The sequence below is a fragment of the Pecten maximus genome, chromosome 15 (genome assembly GCF_902652985.1).
Source record: "Pecten maximus chromosome 15, xPecMax1.1, whole genome shotgun sequence".
In the NCBI taxonomy this organism is placed as follows: Eukaryota; Metazoa; Mollusca; class Bivalvia; order Pectinida; family Pectinidae; genus Pecten; species Pecten maximus.
The window spans coordinates 17,585,418-17,602,455 of NC_047029.1; the positions used below are offsets into that span (position 1 = coordinate 17,585,418).

Consider the following 17,038-nt stretch of genomic DNA (forward strand, 5'->3'; position numbering starts at 1 on the left):
TCTTTCTGCTGGTTACAAAAATATCTTTGAAATTGAAATGTTATTTCCTTCTATAAGCTCTGCCCAGTTTAATTGTTGGTTTCTCAATCCTCTACTTATTTCATCGTGTTCGAAAGTCATCTTTCCCACTGAAACTTAGGCGTCGCTTTCTTGTTCTTGTGCCAAATATTTATAAATGTAATAGTTTTTACTCCCTCTTGCTTTAAAACATTTCAACCAGCCAGATCCATCATGTACAAGACTTGCTGGAAATGATAGCAAGTGCTGTATGTTCATAAGTTAAAATTTTTTTCGAGTGGTTATACACACAAACCGAACTTTACAAATCTCTGGCTCTTCTGGGTTACATTTAAATTAAAGCTTATAGGTACATAAGTTTTAAAGGAAAAGCGAACAATAAATTGCAAGAGAGGCAGAAAGCAATTTCCTTAAGGTGATTTCGACAATGAACAGATGCCTACTTGTGTGCATTAGTCCAACTAGGGAGGGGGGATTTCGAGGGGCTGTGGGGCCTTTGAGGGAAAATCCCCCACCTGCATAGTAGAAAAAGCAGCATCTGGGTACATAAAGTTGATTGTGTGGGTATAGGTCTGTCACAGTTTCCTCCATACCAGATGCCCAGGAGTTGATGGTTCGGCGTGAAATGTAGCCCTGTATTTATCTCCAAATTGTACCTGGTGTTCTGCATTGAAATCCAGAAAAGAACAATATTTATTCTGACTTGAGATAGCTGCTGAGAAACACTGTAGTTTTTTGCTCACCTGAGTTGTGAGCTCCAGTGAGCTATTGCTGTAGGGATCCAGTGCCGTCCTACTTGAGCTGTCTGTCTTGGTATTTCTGTATACAATATGTATCGTGTCAGGATATATCTCTATATACATTTAGGCATCATTCATCCGACTTTCGTTGAGCATATGTTCTTTCTTGACTGTCTATCGAAGTCCATGTGATTCACCCTTTGTCTGTCTGTCATGTTCCTGTTCTTCCCTCATCATTCTGTCTTTCAAAATCCTTGTGATTTGTCCTTTGTCTATTGTGATCTTTTCTTCCATCATCATTCTGTCTTCCAAAGTCCTTGTGATTTGTCCTTTGTCTGTATTGTGATCTTTTCTTCCCTCATCATTCTGTCTTTCAAAGTCCTTGTGATTTGTCCTGTCTATTGTGATCTATTCTTCCCTCATCATTCTGTCTTTCAAAGTCCTTGTGATTTGTCCTTTGTCTATTGTGATCTATTCTTCCATCATCATTCTGTCTTTCAAAGTCTTTGTGATTTGTCCATTGTCTGTTCTGTTCCTGTTCTTACCTCATCATTCTGTCTTTCAAAGTCCTTGTGATTTGTCCATTGTCTATTGTGATCTATTCTTCCATCATCATTCTGTTTTCCAAAGTCCTTGTGATTTGTCCTTTGTCTATTGTGATCTTTCTTCCATCATCATTCTGTCTTCCAAAGTCCTTGTGATTTGTCCATTGTCTATTGTGATCTATTCTTCGATCATCATTCTGTCTTTCAAAGTCCTTGTGATTTGTCCTTTGTCTATTGTGATCTATTCTTCCATCATCATTCTGTCTTCCAAAGTCCTTGTGATTTGTCCATTGTCTATTGTGATCTTTTCTTCCATCATCATTCTGTCTTCCAAAGTCCTTGTGATTTGTCCTTTGTCTATTGTGATCTATTTTTCCATCATCATTCTGTCTTTCAAAGTCCTTGTGATTTGTCCATTGTCTATTGTGATCTATTCTTCCATCATCATTCTGTCTTCCAAAGTCCTTGTGATTTGTCCATTGTCTATTGTGATCTTTTCTTCTATTATCATTCTGTTTTTCAAAGTCCTTGTGATTTGTCCTTTGTCTATTGTGATCTATTCTTCCATCATCATTCTGTCTTCCAAAGTCCTTGTGATTTGTCCTTTGTCTATTGTGATCTTTTCTTCCATCATCATTCTGTCTTTCAAAGTCCTTGTGATTTGTCCTTTGTCTATTGTGATCTATTCTTCCCTCATCATTCTGTCTTTCAAAGTCCTTGTGATTTGTCCTTTGTCTATTGTGATCTATTCTTCCATCATCATTCTGTCTTTCAAAGTCTTTGTGATTTGTCCATTGTCTGTTCTGTTCCTGTTCTTACCTCATCATTCTGTCTTTCAAAGTCCTTGTGATTTGTCCATTGTCTATTGTGATCTATTCTTCCATCATCATTCTGTTTTCCAAAGTCCTTGTGATTTGTCCTTTGTCTATTGTGATCTATTCTTCCATCATCATTCTGTCTTCCAAAGTCCTTGTGATTTGTCCATTGTCTATTGTGATTCTTCCATCATCATTCTGTCTTTCAAAGTCCTTGTGATTTGTCCTTTGTCTATTGTGATCTATTCTTCCATCATCATTCTGTCTTCCAAAGTCCTTGTGATTTGTCCATTGTCTATTGTGATCTTTTCTTCCATCATCATTCTGTCTTCCAAAGTCCTTGTGATTTGTCCTTTGTCTATTGTGATCTATTCTTCCATCATCATTCTGTCTTTCAAAATCCTTGTGATTTGTCAATTGTCTATTGTGATCTATTCTTCCATCATCATTCTGTCTTCCAAAGTCCTTGTGATTTGTCCATTGTCTATTGTGATCTTTTCTTCTATTATCATTCTGTTTTTCAAAGTCCTTGTGATTTGTCCTTTGTCTATTGTGATCTATTCTTCCATCATCATTCTGTCTTCCAAAGTCCTTGTGATTTGTCCTTTGTCTATTGTGATCTATTCTTCCATCATCATTCTGTCTTCCAAAGTCCTTGTGATTTGTCCATTGTCTATTGTGATCTTTTCTTCTATTATCATTCTGTTTTTCAAAGTCCTTGTGATTTGTCCTTTGTCTATTGTGATCTATTCTTCCATCATCATTCTGTCTTCCAAAGTCCTTGTGATTTGTCCTTTGTCTATTGTGATCTATTCTTCCATCATCATTCTGTCTTCCAAAGTCCTTGTGATTTGTCCATTGTCTATTGTGATCTATTCTTCCCTCATCATTCTGTCTTCCAAAGTCCTTGTGATTTGTCCATTGTCTATTGTGATCTTTTCTTCTATTATCATTCTGTTTTTCAAAGTCCTTGTGATTTGTCCATTGTCTATTGTGATCTATTCTTCCCTCATCATTCTGTCTTCCAAAGTCCTTGTGATTTGTCCTTTGTCTATTGTGATCTATTCTTCCCTCATCATTCTGTCTTTATAGTTACCTTGGTCAGGTGAAACAGGAGTTGATTTCTGATGTTAGATATTTTAAAATCAAGGGAAAATCTCTTACATGGACAGGGAAAATTAGTTTATTTGGATTTTGACAGAAAAAAATTATTCACTCAAATTTTGTTCCTTATCTATGACTTTAAGTCCAACCTCTTGACCTCTTGGCCATATCAAAACTTGCATCCATTGAGTAATCCCTATCAACTACTCCTGACCATATCCCAGACCATCAGCTTCCTAGTTGTCTAGATAATTGTCTTTTGTCTTATATGGTTAGTAAGTTAAGTAATAATTCATGATCTGAAAATGAAAGCAATAACGACCTGTACTATATACAGCTACATCTTATTCTTTTTCATCATGCTGTCAATTACGTTGAAGGTATTAAGATAGCTTTATTTAGAAACACGATATGAGAGATTAATTTTGGAATTTGTAATTTGAGACTGATAAAGATAACTTGTTTGTCAGAAAGAATTCTTAGAGCAATGGATTTCTCGTCCATATCAAAGCTACAGGTACTTTACCTGGTCAGGTGTACACCCCAGGTAGACTTGTACAAAGGGATTGCAGGATTATCTTGCTCACACTGTCTTATCATCAAAGGACCACCAAAAGTCTTTACGATACCCAGCATATTGAAAAAGGAGGATAACATTGTTCTGGGAAATCCAAAGTCTTAAAATTGCCGGTCATATTGAAAAAGTCGGATAAGATTGTAATGACATGTATGATTAATACCCGTTTCAACTTGACCAATGAGCCAGTGTTTGTGCTCACTCTTGTAATTGGTCTGTTAGCGTAGTGACTCAGGCAGTTAGGATGTACATATATCTTATCTTCAGATAAATTTCTAAAGTAATCATATTGTAGTATATTTGCTATGAATCAGTAAAAGATATTTTTGTTACAGGAAATTGTAGAGGATCCCCAGACAGCATGCCTTTATTCATACCTTTTAACAGTATTTTGTGATATTTTCAAATATTTTTCTCTAGAATTATAGTATTAATGATTTGACTTTCGAGGTCCAGATAATATCTTTATTTTCACTTATCTATCTTGATTTGTTATGTTTTGACCATAAAAAATAACCTGAACCATGTCTTTATATAATTTAACCTTTGAAAAGAAAATTGAAATTATTGAATATTGACAAGGTATATTTTCCCTATTTATGCTACAGAAATGGAAACAAATACATAAAAACATAAGCATTTCACTGTTTCATGAATTAAAAGCATGCTTAATAGGTTTCTTCAAATATTGGGTAATTTATGACCTTGTTATAAATAGTCATTAAAAAATGACCATGGCTTAGATTATAATTAGCATTAGGCTCAGATGACTTTTGAAGAAAGGACTCAACTGTCACTGTAGTCTTTAATACATTGGTCGTAATTTCGTTCTTGTGTACATGCACACTTTACCAGTATGTATTATGATTATGGTAAAACTAAGGTCATTATTACCAAACTGAATTTATTTTATTTGTTTATATTTTTTACATACAAGTAAACTTTGTTTCTTTACAGCTGGTTAAACCCGATATCAAACAGAATGAGAATAAGCTAGCCCAGCTGAAGAATCTGGTCCTCTTGGGAGAGTTTTGTTCTCCGCAGCAGGTATGTTATACACTTTTATCACTTCTTAAGTTTGTTTTCACCTTTCTATCAGAACGAGTCTTGTTTCTTTCTTATCCTTAGTTCTAATCCAACTTCCACTTCTCCTTCACACCAACACTCTCACTTTCTCCCCTCCTACAGTCCTACCCCCTATCAGAGTCCCTCTCTCCCACAACCCTGTCCCTTCCCAACACATCCCTTCACACCAACACTTTCACTTTCTCCCCTCCTACAGTCCTACCCCCTATCAGAGTCCCTCTCTCCCACAACCCGGTCCCTTCCCAACACATCCCTTCACACCAACACTCTCACTTTCTGTCCTCCTACAGTCCTACCCCCTATCAGAGTCCCTCTCTCCCACAACCCTGTCCCTTCCCAACACATCCCTTCACACCAACACTCTCACTTTCTCCCCTCCTACAATCCTACCCCCTATCAGAGTCCCTCTCTCCCACAACCCTGTCCCTTCCCAACACATCCCTTCACACCAACACTTTCACTTTCTCCCCTCCTACAATCCTACCCCCTATCAGAGTCCCTCTCTCCCACAACCCTGTCCCTTCCCAACACATCCCTTCACACCAACACTTTCACTTTCTGTCCTCCTACAATCCTACCCCCTATCAGAGTCCCTCTCTCCCACAACCCCCTCCCTTCCCAACACATAGTCACACAGCCATCTCTACCCTTCTGCCCTTATACCATTAGATCCGTTCCTTCAACCCTCTCACACTGCCCCCACCCCCTAATTAGATAATCCTTTACTTCCCCCTCCCATTGTCCTATCCCCCCATCCACCTACCCACATATACACACCCATCCACCCACCCACATACACCCACATACCCAACACATCACCACCACAACACACACCAACACACCACACATAGACACACCCATCCACCCCCACTACCACAACCCTCCACCCACACCCCAAACACACCCTCCACCTACCACTAACACACACCACCACCACCACAGACACACACCCCACCCACCCACCCACAACACACATCCCCTCCACCACCCCTATACCACCCTCCACACCCACATACCCCACAAAACACACCCACCCACCCACATACACACACCCATCCACCCACCAACAACACACACCCATCCACCCACAACATACACCACACCCAGCCCCACCCACCCACATACACACAACCCTGCCCCCACACATACACACACCCATTCACCCACCCACATACACCCACATACACACACCCATCCACCCACCCACATACACACACCCATCCACCCACCCACATACACACACCCATCCACCCACCAACATACACACACCCATCCACCCACCCACATACACACACCCATCCACCCACCCACATACACACACCCATCCACCCACCAACATACACACACCCATCCACCCACCCACATATACACACCCATCCCCCACTTTCTCCCTTCCACTTTCCAACTTCTGCTCCTCCTCCTTACTTATGCTTTCTATAAGCAGTCTTGATCTATATTGTCACCATTACATATAAATGTATGCTAGTATTGATATATTTAATGAAGAATCTCTCATAATAAATAAAGTCTGAAGATATCAGATATAAAAGGGAAGATGTACAACAATGCTTTAAACATGTGAATTATATATACAGTGCATTCCACTTAATCGGGTAACGCTTAATCGGGTATTTCGTTTAATTGGGTAAAATTTCAAAAACCAAAACCATTTTCTCTTAAATCATGTTAAAAAAATTTGTTTAATTGGGTTGGAAAAGTCGTATTTTTCGGTTATTCTAATAGAACAATCGGGACAAAAAATAGAAATGCTCCGATTTTCACGAAAGTCATCGCGTATTTCTTTAAGTTTTAGACATTTATCAACAAATAGTGTAATTTTGATGGTTAAAATGTCAAAAAACGGTTAAATATTACCTTAAAAGGTAATGTTATGTCGGGGTTTTGTCATGTTCAGAACTGTATGTGTTGTTGTTGATTCTGCCTCGTGTGGTTTTTCCCCAACAGGAAGTCGACTAAGAATTGTGGGTAAAATTAAATGTTATTTTTAGAGTCAGCAGCAGGCAAAACGTAATGGGGTTTTAAAAGCATAATTAAGCGACTAGACAATTAAACTTTTACGTCTGGGATGTAAAATCTACGAAGCAGAAACCAAAACAATAGGTTTTGACCTGGGTCTGATATTGCTACAGATCGATTGATATCACCGCTTACTGTATGTGGCGAATCCAAAGTGAGGGGTTCGCCACGGGGAAATGTGACGACACCGGTACACAGGTGAGTTAAAAATCAGTAGCGAGAAGTAAAAGGACAGACGCCCGACGTTAGCTCATAATTTCTATTCAGGTAAGGATTAGAACTGGTTAATAAAAAACATTACATTGGATTTCGTGTTGTTTTATCAGTGACTGCCAGTGTCAGGTTGGTATAAATTTATACCACAGGAAACGACCTAAATAAACTCGGTTTCTCCGATCTCTGTGCTTTGGTAATTGGAAATAATATGGAATATTTTAAACTTCAAAGCGAACATAAGAATGTGTCAATGATAAACATAAATGATTTTAGCTGTAATTGTCGGCGAGTCCTTAGATCGTATGTCAAATTAGGAACACATGGATGAAACGGGGATGTATGACCCCCCGATTTGAGGTGCTACGATTGCACTGTGCTGCGAATAAGAAAATCATTAAGGTTTTGTTATTTTAATACACACATTTTTATACAATTAGTAATAGTAATCTGACAATTTGACATCAGTAAAAGCACAAACAAAAACACTGTTTATTAACAATAATAACGCAAATATTTTCATCCAAAATTGACCCAAGTCTAACAACCATTACGGACCAAATCCAAGATGGCGACGTGCATTTCGGCTTATCGGGTAAGTCGGTTAATCGGGTAAAAAGTCCCCGCAAATAGGCAACCCGATTAAGCGGAATGCACTGTATATATTACTGTTATCATTTATGGGAATATACAGCCACTTTGCTTACAAACTTATAATAGCAAGTGGAAGATTGCCATGGCATTGTTTGTAAACATCGGGATTGTTTGCCGTATTAATGCTCAGAATACATGCATAAGTACTAACATGTTAAAACAACAACGACAGTATTTTTCTGGGTGGTATATTTTGTCTCCCGGGACTTTGTAAGCAAACTATTATATGCCATATACCATATGGTGAGACTACAATTACTGTGAGAAAAAATGTCATGTTCTCAATAGTTACCATTTCTAAATGTCAGTTTGGAAATTTTTATCAAAGATTCAATTTGACATCACAGCATGATTGCATAGTCCCTGGTTACGGTCGCAGTACGAGAAAATTGCTAGAGCCATATACTTTCTGCTCCTAAAATATTCACACATAATATTTGTCTACACTGACTAAATTAATAAACTCAAGACAGCTAGAGGCATTACAGATTTGACATAGAAAACTTAAGCCATGATACGAAGGTCGCAATGGAAATAAAATTTGATATATTCAATGATATTGACTTAAATTAGATTTTTAAAAGTAGGACTTTCTCAGAAAATGATAAAACTGTCTCCTGAATTAAACAGAATGATGAGGGAAGAATATATCGGGATAGAATGATAAACAGAATGATGAGGGAAGAATATATCGGGATAGAACGATAAACAGAATGATGAGGGAAGAATATATCGGGATAGAACGATAAACAGAATGATGAGGGAAGAATATATCGGGATAGAACGATAAACAGAATGATGAGGGAAGAATATATCGGGATAGAATGAAAAACAGAATGATGAGGGAAGAATATATCGGGATAGAACGATAAACAGAATGATGAGGGAAGAATATATCGGGATAGAACGATAAACAGAATGATGAGGGAAGAATATATCGGGATAGAATGATAAACAGAATGATGAGGGAAGAATATATCAGGATAGAATGATAAACAGAATGATGAGGGAAGAATATATCGGGATAGAACGATAAACAGAATGATGAGGGAAGAATATATCGGGATAGAATGATAAACAGAATGATGAGGGAAGAATATATCGGGATAGAACGATAAACAGAATGATGAGGGAAGAATATATCGGGATAGAACGATAAACAGAATGATGAGGGAAGAATATATCAGGATAGAACGATAAACAGACTGATGAGGGAAGAATATATCGGGATAGAATGATAAACAGAATGATGAGGGAAAATATATCGGGATAGAATGAGAAACAGAATGATGAGGGAAGAATATATCGGGATAGAACGATAAACAGAATGATGAGGGAAAATATATCGGGATAGAACGATAAACAGAATGATGAGGGAAGAATATATCGGGATAGAATGATAAACAGAATGATGAGGGAAGAATATATTGGGATAGAATATATCGGGATAGAACGATAAACAGAATGATGAGGGAAGAATATATCGGGATAGAACGATAAACAGAATATATCGGGATAGAAGATATCGGGATAGAATGATAAACAGAATGATGAGGGAAGAATATATCGGGATAGAACGATAAACAGAATGATGAGGGAAGAATATATCGGGATAGAACGATAAACAGAATGATGAGGGAAGAATATATCGGGATAGAATGATAAACAGAATGATGAGGGAAGAATATATCTGGATAGAATGATAAACAGAATGATGAGGGAAGAATATATCCGGATAGAATATATCTGGATAGAATGATAAACAGAATATATCGGGATAGAATATATCGGGATAGAATGATAAACAGAATGATGAGGGAAGAATATATCTGGATAGAATGATAAACAGAATATATCGGGATAGAATATATCGGGATAGAATGATAAACAGAATATATCGGGATAGAATGATAAACAGAATGATGAGGGAAGAATATATCGGGATAGAACGATAAACAGAATGATGAGGGAAGAATATATCAGGATAGAATGATAAACAGAATGATGAGGATAGAACAAACAACGAAGGACAGAGGACTTTCTCTGCAAACTGCTCAAATTGTTATGTTTTCCCTGAGTAAGAATTAAAGCAAACTTAAATATGAAGGAACAAGTAGTCCAAACTATATTTTATCATCATTTACATTTTTAATATTCAATGACAGGAACTCTGCTGATAGGCTTCCTTTCTTTAATATCTTCAATGTAGCAATGAAAAGCCAGGAAAGATATATCATAAAAAGGGTCTATTATATACGTTAGGAGACTTTGGAATACACACATTTGAGATAGTAATGGGGCGTGCTGCCTTTATGTGATAAACATAGGCCCACCCTTGTAGTTAGTGAAAATTAAATTTTCACAATTTAGAGATACATGGTAACAAGGTTATGATGTTAAGAGGGAAGGGTTTGTATATATATGAACATCCTACAGTCTTTCCAATTAACATTCCAGCCCACTAATAACAGGCAAACTTAACGCCTTTATATTTACATATACAAGCTCAGTAATTTAGAGAATGGAATCAAATTTTTTTAAAGAGAAATCTGTGTTTAGTAATTTTTGACCTCATATACAACATGGGGAATCTGGCAGGTGATTTATTTGAAATTAACCTCATGTATTTATAGGACCTGGAAGATTGGAATCAAGAAATAAAAAAGATAATTATCTCCTGATTTTAAGAGCTTTTATGGCAGATTTGTTATGTGATATAAATATAGATATTATAATATAAAGTTATAAGCAATTCTTTGGGTAAATAGATACTGTAAAACATGCTTGTAGACTAGCAAATGGCTTTAACTCTTAACACAAAAAACTCTGTAGTTTTGAATTTTTACCCCAAGAGGTATGCCATGTTAGTAAAATTTGAGGCATTTTCCAAAATTATTTAGAATTTAGTAAACATCTGATCTGAAATATTCACAGCTTTGGTTTTGATCTTATCAAAAATGTCTGAGGAGAAATATAGGAAAAGTGATCTGTTGGCTGGCTTAAAAAATTCTCAGAGAACTGGAATATATTTCCTGTACCCATTGACGCTATTGGACCTGAAGTTATCAAACATTGCCCGTATGATTTTCCGTATCATCACTACTGTATGTTTCAGATGGTTTTTTGTGTAGTATAATTATATGGGTATCTTTTGTAAACAAAAATAAATCCATCCACATTCTTGAAGAATCAATACTGGGGAATATTTATTCTGAAATGCAGGTCTCTCAAATAGTTATAACAATTAATGTTATTTTCTCTGTTGTTTATGATGTAAAATTATGAACTTATGTAAACTTATGACTATGCAGCATCATTTCATTTAAACTTGTTCTCTATGATGCTTGATGTGTATCATGAAATATGTTTTGATTCAAACTTTATTAGGAATGATAGATCTGTTGGTAGTTTTTAATTTTCTATGTACATTAATCAATTTTGTTAGAAATACAAAGTTTCACCAGCAGAATTTTGAATCCTTGAATTTAAATGGAAATATGCACTAAAATCTGTTGAGTTAGGAGAGCATTAAGTATTCAGAGATGTTCTGATAGCTTGACTTATGGGTCATTAAGAACTCCGAATTTGTACTTGGTGTCCCACTCTAGCTAGTTCTGATGTTTGGTCGAACCTGTCCAAACAGGAAGTTCATACAGCTGGTTTGCTGTGGCAGGAGGATGTCTGTATGCCATGTGTCAGTTCTGCTCATGATGGCTGTCACATGACTGATAATGACAGCCCAGGTTGACATCAAGTTTTATGCTGAAGTCAAAATATTCAATGAAGATATATGCTTCAGTTATTATTGGCTTCGATCTTCTGTTGAAGAAACAATGTGGTCAGAATTGTGCATATTTCTAGCTGATCATGCAGATTTATTAGGGTGAAGGGTCTTGCCCATTAAGGATTATATGTAACAACCCCCAACAGTACAGACTGGTTTGTCAGCTTCCAGCATAGTCAGTACCCATGTGATCTGTCTTTGCTTTAAGCTCCAATCGATCCTGTGGGGGCACTTTCGGACACAGAAATTCTTGTATTTATGAATTATTTCTGAACCATAACCATTAATCTGCTTGGTTCCGTATATAATGGCGATGGAAAATCTGACCTATAGGAATCGTCATTTCATATATTCTTTGGTTTGTTTTGCAAGATGTCAGATAGCAAACAATGCCGACACATGAATGCAGCCATCTTGGTACTGAAAACGTGATTATTTTCGCGGGGGATTAATTTCGCGATTTCAATATATAAACTAGTTATACGCGTGGGGGTAATTTTTGCGATCGATCCACTTACGCTTGTAGTTCAAGATTACACAAATTGATATCAAAATAATATGCGTGGGGGAATTTTTTGCCAACTAAAGGAGTCCACGTAATTAGTGTAAATTTCCCTCTTGCGTAAATTTCAACATTTACAGTATACTGTTTCTATTTTATAGTCAAAGAAGAGCTTCATTAATGAGAAGCATTTTGATTGGCTACTAAAAATATGAAAATCATGCCAAAAAGAAGGTTTTCAAGCCTGTGCTCTTACTGGTCAAACGAGTGAAATGTATAGAAGACTCTGTGAGGCAGATGATGAGTTTCCTAAGAAACACAAACTGTCACGGGTAAGAAGCGTTGAACCACACACCTCGTACCTAACATTACCAGTACAAACTGAAAGCTACATTCACAAACCACACCCAAAGTTCAAGAAACACTGGGGTGCTCCTGCATAATCATACAGGCCCATTGGACTTGATGATTTTAAGGCTGATGGGGATATTGTAATAGTGTATACTGCGATAACTGGTATTTTATGTGTACAGCCAGTCAAGTCTACTGATAATATGTAAATGTCAGACTGTTTTCCACAACCAACACCTAAACCTTAGTTCTGGGGCAAGTTTTTCTTCTTGGGATTCTGTTCTGACATAGTAAACTTTAATTTTTTTGTTAATGAATATATTTATTTAATGTAAAATTAACATTTTAAAACAGTTAATATTGTTATTAAAAACAACAACAGCATATTTCTAGATAATTTGTCGATAATTCCAAGTTTTATTTAGCAGTTTTTTTATAGGCTATATGTATTACATAATGTCTTGTATAATATACAAAGTTTACTAATATATTGTAATTTGCATATTTAAATGTGATTTCATGTGAAGGAATTTGTATAAAAATGATGATCCATTATATTTCATATTTTTAGAAAAAAATTAATAAGTGGCGATATTTGTATATGTGTAAGCTTGTTAAGATTTTCAGTACTATGCTGCAGACGAAAAAATATTAACATACATTCAGTTAAACGGAGTGCTTTACAATTTTTGCCTGGCAGCATGACTAGAGACAAGTTAGCTGAAGTGAGATGTATTACTTATTAACTCCATGTTAACCCAACAGTAATTGATTCCGACTCCCTGTTTAATGCTAATGTATGATAACTTGAGGCAATTTTTGCCATTTGTAATTCAGAAAACGGAAGAAGTTATTCAGAATATAAACAATTCTAATAGAACAATATTTTTAACACACCATCATCAAACTGCGTTTCGTCCGTGGTCCGTGCTTCGTCAGTCCGTCTATCCATCCATAAACAGTTCTGGTTATCGATATACTCAGCCTATGGAAACCCAGTAAGGCAGTTCAGTCTATAGAAACCTGATGTTCATACTGTTCAGGGAATGGAAACCCTGTGTCACACAGTCCTGGAGTCTATAAAAACCTGATGTTTATACTGTTCAGCGCATAGAAACCCTGTGTCTGGCAGTTCAGTCTATAGAAACGTAGTGTACATAATTCACACGTTCAGCCTAAAGAAACCCTGTGTCACACACTCCAGTCTATAGAAACCTAGTGTACATAATTCACACGTTCAGCCTAAAGAAACCCTGTGTCACACACTCCAGTCTATAGAAACCTAGTGTACATAATTCACACGTTCAGCCTAAAGAAACCCTGTGTCAGGCAGTCCAGTCTATAGAAACCTAGTGTACATACTGTTCAGTCTATTATAAATCTGATGTCAGATCAGCCCATAGAGTTCTGGTTTTTCGCCCACCATCATCAGATGGTGGACTATTCAAATCACCTTTCGTCCGTGGTCCGTCATCCGTCCGTCCTTCCGTCCGTCCGTCTGTCTGTTAACAATTCTTGTTATACCGCTATTTCTGAGAAAGTACTGAAGGGATCTGTATCAAATTTCATATGTAGGTTCCCCTTAGTGCCTAGTTATGCATATTGCATTTTGGGGCCGATCGTAAAACAACATGGCCGACAGGCAGCCATCTTGGGTTTTGACGATTGAAGTTTGTTACCGCTATTTCTGAGAAAGTACTGAAGGGATCTTTCTCAAATTTCATATGTAGGCTCCCCTTGGTGCCTTAAGTTATGCATATTGCTTTTTGGGACCGATCAGAAAACAGCATGGCCCACAGGCAGCCATCTTGGATTTTGACAATTGAAGTTTGTTACCGCTATTTCTGAGAAAGTACTGAAGGGATCTGTCTCAAATTTCATATGTAGGTTCCCCTTGGTGCCTAGTTATGCATATTGCATTTTGGGACCGATCGGAAAACAACATGGCCGACAGGCAGCCATCTTGGATTTTGACAATTGAAGTTTGTTACCGCTATTTCTGAGAAAGTACTGAAGGGATCTTTCTGAAATTTGATATATAGGTTGCCCTTGGTCCCTACTTGTGCATATTGCATTTTGAGACCAGTTGGATAACAACATGGCTGACAGGCAGCCATCTTGGATTTTGACAATTGAAGTTTGTTACCGCTATTTCTGAAAAAGTACTGAAGGGATCTTTCTTAAATTTCATATGTAGGTTCCCCCTAACTTGGTGCCTAGTTATGCATATTGCATTTTGAGACCAATCGTAAAACAACATGGCCGACAGGCAGCCATCTTGGATTTTGACAATTGCAGTTTGTTATCGCTATTTCTCAGAAAGTACTGAAGGGATCTTTCTCAAATTTCATATGTAGGTTCCCCTTGGTCCCTCGTATTGCATTTTGGGACCAGTCTGTCCTGAAAACAATCTGGCAAACAAACAGCCATTATCGCTAAATCTCAAATTTCTTATATAGCTAGGATTCCCTTGTTTGAAAAGTACTGGAGGGATGTTTCTCAATTTGCACAGATTAGTAAAATGAAGGGAAAAGTAGGGAGAAGATCAATCTGACATAGAACGTATGAAGATCATTCAATGGTGGCGCCAAGATCCCTCTGGGATCTCTTGTTAGGTTCATTATACTACCAAAAGCAATGCCTAGTTTTTCACAGGCTGCTTAGTAACATGGTGACTGCTATCTGCCTAAATATAGACAGTTGCAGGGATTTGATTTTACTATAATCATGGTAATTAAAATTGACACAAATTTAAATCATTTATATCATGAACTATTATCTTTGTGGATAGTTATCATATATTTAGATATTTTTCACAACGATATATTGAAAAGCTGGTATTGTGTGAATAAAAGTCAATGAAACTAGGTCTGGCTGGGACAACCACAAAATATTAAGCAGGCAAAATCCTGGCCAAATTAAACAACTCTTTAGTATATAGATCAGCTCTTGAATCGTCTATATCACCCAGGACTGCCACCCATAGATAAAAAAGCATGAAAAAACACCACAGACTATGTCAGGGCAGACATTTTTCTGTACGCCCTGTGTCTGCTGCATATCTATGCTTGGCTTATGCAGACTCGGGTGGCGTTTGGTAGATATGTAGTTATAAATTATATTCCTTGTAAATAGACCTATAACCTTCCCCTGCAACATTTACGTTATCAATTGTACCAAAGTCATTGGCGTTAGAAATGATCCTAGCACTAAATCGTTACAGAATTGATGGCATCCATTTAAAAGCTATCACCTGTGCACTGAGATCAGTCGACAATTGAATGTTGTATGTTCTTAGTGATAACAATTTGTTGCGTTTTCAAGTTGTGGATGGCTCATTTCTCGCATATTTAACACTTCACATGTCAGCAATTTTCATAGCTTCATTTGAATTTCAAATGAGATTTAAGAGTTTTGTGTTGTGTGTAGGCTACAAACATCATGCAGTTGCTGACTTATTGTATTTTTGTGTGTGTGTGGAAACTTAACTAGCTTTGTAGTGTATTATAAAAGTTCTACCTTTGGAATCACTAATCAATTTTTGTTGCTATCTACATTGTCTATATCATGATACTTGGCATCTCAGGAAATCTTCAACATTAAAGTTTTTATGTACATGTAATTATATGATATATATAAGTACAAAAAATATAGTAACATGAAAATATGATTATGTACAATATGAGAAATGTTTGCAACCTTATTGAAGCTGTCACATTAATCAATGAGATTTTAATGAAGGTAATGATTTTCTCTGGCAATGTTTACAAGATTTTATCTTACCTATTATGTTGATCTTGGAAAATGTAAAAGAAATTTCATCTCTGTAGTAATAATCAGTGGTAAATTTGATAAGATTTCATCTACTTGTGCTGTTGATCAAGTTAATAAGATTTCATTTACGTGTGACATTAACCTGTGATCAGGCTAACGAGATTTCATCTACCTGTAATTAATCTTTGATAAAAATAGCAAGATTTCCTTTACCTGTGACGTTAACCTGTGATGAGGTTAACGAGATTTCATCTATCTGTAATTGATCTGTGATGATTATAAGATTTCGGTTACCTGTGCTGTATAATCTTGATCAAGTTAACTAGGTTTTATCACTGCGATATTAATCTTTGATAAAGCTAACAAGACTTCCCCTACCTGGAATGGTAGTCAAGATACAGTAAGGATGATTAAGGAGTCATCATAGGAGGACGTAAGATACTAGTTATGGTTTCTCAGTGTTTAAGCTAACAAGGTGCCACATGTATCTGTAAAGTTGATAAAACTGACAAGATTTTACGTTATCTCAAACACAGGTTAAGCTAACATGGTGTCATCTTCATGCATAGTTTATCTGTGGTTAAGTTGACAATGCTATGATGAAGTGGCGCCAGGCTACCTGTAATGACAGGCTGTAGGAGTCACCTGTACCTGGTAATGTCAGGAGTCGCAGGTCTATTGTCCCCGCAACAGAGCCCGCTCACAACGTATTGACGTGGCCTATAGACGGCTGAGCCGTAATTATCCGCCAGCTTTGGTGGACCGCCACTGAAGATATTTCTTTAAAAAGTTATAATAAATTTTTGATTAGATTATTCAGAAAATTTCTGTGTCCCTA

The 17,038-nt window shown here is 36.8% G+C and overlaps 1 protein-coding gene across 1 annotated transcript in view; it reads left to right on the forward strand.

Annotated features, from left to right (window-relative positions):
• Positions 1–17,038, forward strand: part of LOC117343237 (reversion-inducing cysteine-rich protein with Kazal motifs-like) — a 107,701-nt gene that overhangs the window by 19,661 nt on the left and 71,002 nt on the right. The window contains exon 3 of the mRNA XM_033905574.1: positions 4,757–4,846. Coding sequence (XP_033761465.1) covers positions 4,757–4,846 — 90 coding nt within the window. The remainder of the gene's footprint in view (positions 1–4,756; positions 4,847–17,038) is intronic.